The following is a 5,295-nucleotide window of genomic DNA, read 5'->3' on the forward strand; positions in this document are numbered from 1 at the left end:
TTCTTCTGTATGTGTGGCCTGCTTTCCGGGTCCACTGGTGGAATCTCTTCTAACCGGTTCGGTAGATTTGATGAACCGGTTCTACCGAATAGGTGCGAACTGATAGGAACCCACCTCTGGTGTATATACTTACAATGACAATAAAGTAAAGTAAGATAACTGATTTACCCAGTTTGGGCTCAATTTGCAATCTGACATGTTTTCTCTCAATTTCTTTGTTTAAGTGTCTTACAACAATTGAAGAATATGGGACGAGAAGTTTGTGGTCAGTTGGGCAGGCATTATGAAATTCATGTAGTAACCACAGACCTGCTTGGACATTAGAATTTTTCATTTCAACGCGACATAAATACTGTTTTATTAAAGAAGCATGCCTTTGGTTTAGACGGTACACATTGGCGCTTGTGTTTAATTTTTGTTCATGCATTACTTCTACAATGTTTGACTATTCTTTGTTCCATAGGAGTCTCATCTTTCTCCTTAGTAATGTATTCAGTGCTTCTTTCACTTGGTTGTTCCTCAGACAGTAGATCAAGGGGTTGAGAAAAGGTGTAAACGTGGTATAGAAGAGCGTCATTGCCTTAGTGATACCCAGCTGACTTTCTCCACCTGGCAACAAGTACATGCCTGTCACTGAACCATAGAAAAGCGAGACCACAATTAGATGGAAAGAGATGGTGGAAAATCCCTTCTTACGACTGCCTTTGTTGGACGTCTTCATTAGAGTGAAAATCACAGTGCTGTAGGACAGGATAACAAATGTCATATTACCTAAGAGCAGACCGCTGAGGCAAACCTGGCTCAAAGTGGGAACTATCCCAAGCGGAGGGCAAGCCAGGGATAAGATTGGGCCAGCATCACACAAAAAGTGGTCAATTACATTGGAGCCACAAAAGGACAACTTAGAGATCAACACCGCTGGGACAAGATACCACAGAAAGCCAAGGATCCAACAAACAGCCACCAGAATGTAGCAGAGGTTTTGAGACATCATCTGTGGGTAGTGCAATGGGTGGCAGATGGCCACGTACCGATCTAAGGCCATAATTGAAAGGAAAAAGCATTCAGTGCCTCCAAGGATGAAGAAGATGTAGAACTGGATTAAACACCCTTTGAAAGAAATGATGCCGCCAGGAACTGCTAAATCAAAGATCATGCGAGGGACTATGGAGGAGACGTAGCACATTTCCAACCAGGAGAAGTTACTCAGCAGGATGTACATTGGAAGTCGGCCCAGATGGGTGTCCAGAAACACCAGGATAATAATGGTGATGTTCTCAGCCAAAGTGAGGACATAGAGAAAAGTGAAAAGGACGAGGAGCAGCACGCGGTTGTGCTGTCCAACTCCAAAACCTAGTAAAACAAATTCCTCAACTGAAGTCTTATTGGTTGAATCCATCTGGAATGAGATAAGAATTTAAACCCTCACCCATGTTCTCTTACCACATTTTATCAATCACTTCCAAAAACAATTCAAATTATTTGTGAAGTCAGGCAGGTAAAGTGAGGCACCAAGGTTTTTATTTTTAAATTGTGCTTTAACATTGCAATAACCTATTGGGGAAAACAATATGGACTGAATTACCCAGGACAATGAAGGCTAACATTTTTGTTGTTGTATGGTGAAAGCGCACGCCACGTGCACCCATAATGCAATGCATGTGCAACCCATGCAGGCTTATGCAACCCCCCATGCTCCCCACACACATGCATACGCAATCCCCCTCCTCTCCCTACCCCTGCTCCTGAATGTGTGACCCTGCCCACACACGTGTGTGTGTCCCTGCATGTGTTTCCACCTCACACATGTGTGCATGCCTCCGTGCATTTGTGGCAGAGGCTCAAAAACCAGCTGGCCTGCAGGAGGCACGCACACATGCACGGTGAAGCTGGTCTGGGGTGATGGCTTGTCTGGCCATAGAGAGGACTCTTCATGCCACCTGTGGCACATGTACCATAGGGTCACAATCACAGACCTAGTAAATTATAGGAATAATGGTCAACCACACTATTTTAAGCAATCATTTGAATAATACACCTACAGTACAATAATGAAAAAAAAAATTTTTTTAAAAAGGAAAACAAGGACATCTGAATTATTATTTTATATCAGTGGCTCCTTCAAGATGAATTTGACTATCTATGGATGATTGGTGGTTGACATTGTGGTTAATTGAAAGTAACGATGTACAATATGAGTCGATGGTAATTTTTTATTTTATTTTTTAAGGCCAATAGATAGAGATAGGTGACTTTATAATCTTATAAAGATTTATTGTTACTTAATACAGCGTTTTTCAACCACTGTGCCGCGGCACACTAGTGTGCCGTGACATAGTGTAAGGTGTGCCGTGGGAAAAACACCTTATATATATATATAGTCAATATAGGCACAGAGTTAAATTTTTTAAACATTTTCTAATGGTGGTGTGCCTCGTGATTTTTTTCATGTAAAAAAGTGTGCCTTTGCACAAAAAAGGTTGAAAAACACTGACTTAATAGATAATTAAGGATTTAAGGATATAAGGTTTGTTTGAAATGAAGGAATACTAATGGTAACCTGAACACATAATGCTCAATGATAGCGATGTATTTAGTTATCTTTGACGGACAACCAGTGATCTTATTTCTAATTGTAAAAAACTGATGCACAAAAGCTTGTAACCAAACAACATGCTTGACGAAATTGAGGAAAGTTTTTTGTATGTGTTGTTTTGTTTTGTTTTGTTTGTTTTAAAAATAATTAAACAAAAAACTGGATGTAGATTAAAACATTATGAAATGAATTTAGGTCCTGCAGTTTGTAAATGAACATGAAATTTCCTATTTATCCAAAATAAAATCTAAAGAAAAAAAAAAGATGAATTTGACTATCGTTTTTCTGGAGATGATGACATTTGTGATTTTAATGGCCTGTTAAAAGGTGAGCAGGGGAGATGCCAGCATAACTCCACTGCTGGCATTTGGCATAGGACAAGCCTACATTGGAAGTTTACTGCATCTCCCACATTTTATTTACTTGTTTGTTTATGTTTTCCAATATCTATGATACAGCTATCCAGAAACTCTGCACACAAACATAGCAAAGGATTACATTATACCAGAGATGGGTTGCTACTGGTTCACACCGGTTTGTGTGAACCGGTAGTGGTATTTTCACCCTGTTTACCTGAACTGGCAGCAACCCAGGGTGGGAACACCCCCAAACCGGTTCCCAGGTCGTCGATGCAATTGTCGGCATCTTTTTTAGTAATTTTTTAATGTTCTGCGAATGCGCAGAACAGTGGTGGGTTTCAAAAAATTTTGGAACCTCTTCTGTAGGTGTAGCCTGCTTTCCGGGTCCTTTCCGCTTTCCTGGTGGAACCTCTTCTAACCTGTTTGGTAGATTTGATGAACTGGTTCTACCGAATAGGTGCGAACTGGTAGGAACCCACCTCTGGCGCAGAACAATATATAATAACTCCGCATGCGTGTGCAAAGCAAAAGTGACACAAACTGGCAGCAATGACAGAAGCAACCCACACAGTGGTGAAATTCAACACTTTTTACTACCGGCTTTGTGGGCATGGCAAGGGAAGGATACTGAAAAATCCTCATTCCCTCCCCACTCCAGGGGAAGGATACTGCAAAATCTCCATTCCCACCCACTCCAGGGGAAGGATACTGCAAAATCTCCATTCCCACCCCACTCCAGGGGAAGGATACTGCAAAATCTCCATTCCCACCTCACTCCAGGGGAAGGATACTGCAAAATCTCCATTCCCACCTCACTCCACGGGAAGAATATTTCAAAATCTCCATTCCCACTCATTCCAGGGGAAGGTTACTGCAAAATCTCCATTCTCACCCCACTCCAGGGGAGGGATACTGCAAAATCCTCATTCCCTCCACACTCCAGGGTAAGGATACTGCAAAATGTGATTTGCATCCTTTTAGAGAGTTGTTGAAGCACTTGAAAGTTTATCTGTGTCCTTGTGGTTAATCAGTTTATTTGAGGTTTATCTGAGGACACATATAAATCTCCAAGTGCTTCAACGACCCTCTAAAAGAATGAAAATGATCAGCTGTCTGCAAGGAATACAAATCCATCCATTCCTCACCATCCTGTTAGAGCTGAAGAAGCTTCTTGGGTGAGAAGTGAAACAAGGTGGCGCAGTGGTTAAAAGCAGCACTGCAGGCTACTGCTAGATCAGCAGGTCAGCGGTTCAAATCTCACCGGCTCAGGGTTGACTCAGCCTTCCATCCTTCCGAGGTGGGTAAAATGAGGACCCAGATTGTTGGGGGCAATATGCTGACTCTCTGTAAACCGCTTAGAGAGGCCTGAAAGGCCTATGAAGCGGTATATAAGTCTACTGCTATTGCTATTGCTATCTTCAAAAGATGCCTCCTGAAAAAAGCACCTTTGGGACAACCATGAACCTGATGATTGAGAATCTCAGCCTTCTGGTGGTCTCTAGAGGAAAAGCTGGGAATTTTTTGCTTTCTCTGCTGGCTGCAAAGATGCTCCTGCCCCACTTCCTATAGAGGAAAACGGCTCTTCCCACTTATTCTTTCTTCTTTGCCCAGTTTTGCCTGAGTGGTAGTGGGGGGAAAAATCAGAGAGGGAAGAGTAACTTCTCCGTTGCTTGTTCCTTGATTCCTGAAATGATGATTGCATGAGTTGGAGAACTGAAAATAGAAGACTGGCTATCCCTCTTTTCTTCCATGAAAAGACATGGAAGCCGAGGTGGCGCAGTGGTTAGGGTGCAGTACTGCAGGCCACTTCAGCTGACTGTTATCTGCAGTTCAGCGGTTCTAATCTCACCGGCTCAAGGTTGACTCAGCCTTCCATCCTTCTGAGGTGGGTGAAATGAGGACCCAGACTGTGGGGGCGATATGCTGACTCTGTAAACCGCTTAGAGGGGGCTGAAAGCCCTATGAAGCGGTATATAAGTGTAACTGCTATTGCTATTGCTAAGAAAGTGGAAAGGATTCTTCTCGCTTACCAACCCTCTTGCTATAGGAGGCAGAAGAAATGGGGGAGATAAGCAGCAGAGATGAGAAGTGTTCTCTACACCCTTTCTCTCTTCTCTTGTTCTCTCAATACAGAATGAACCTCTGTTTTGTTCTCGACTAGTCCTGCTAGGGATGTTTGCAGTTCAGCGGTTCGAATCCCTAGCACCGCGTAATGGAGCAAGCTCCTGTTACTTGTCCCAGCTTCTGCCAACCTAGCAGCTTGAAAGCATGTAAAAAAGTGCATGTAGTAAAATAGGAACCACCTTTGGCGGGAAGGTAACAGCACTCTGTGTTCCTTCA

The 5,295-nt window shown here is 42.8% G+C and overlaps 1 protein-coding gene across 1 annotated transcript; it reads right to left on the reverse strand.

Annotated features, from left to right (window-relative positions):
* Nucleotides 1-445: 445 nt before the first annotated feature.
* LOC106539478 (olfactory receptor 11G2-like) lies at nt 446-1,408 on the reverse strand. The gene has a single exon (XM_014054277.2). The coding sequence runs from the start codon at nt 1,397-1,399 to the stop codon at nt 446-448; it is 954 nt and encodes a 317-aa protein (XP_013909752.2). The 5' UTR covers nt 1,400-1,408.
* Between the last annotated feature and the right edge of the window lie 3,887 nt (nt 1,409-5,295).

This window comes from Thamnophis sirtalis, unplaced genomic scaffold (genome assembly GCF_051295495.1).
Source record: "Thamnophis sirtalis isolate CommonGarterSnake01/CBP01778 unplaced genomic scaffold, rThaSir2_p1.2 scaffold_4, whole genome shotgun sequence".
Classification (NCBI taxonomy): Eukaryota; Metazoa; Chordata; class Lepidosauria; order Squamata; family Natricidae; genus Thamnophis; species Thamnophis sirtalis.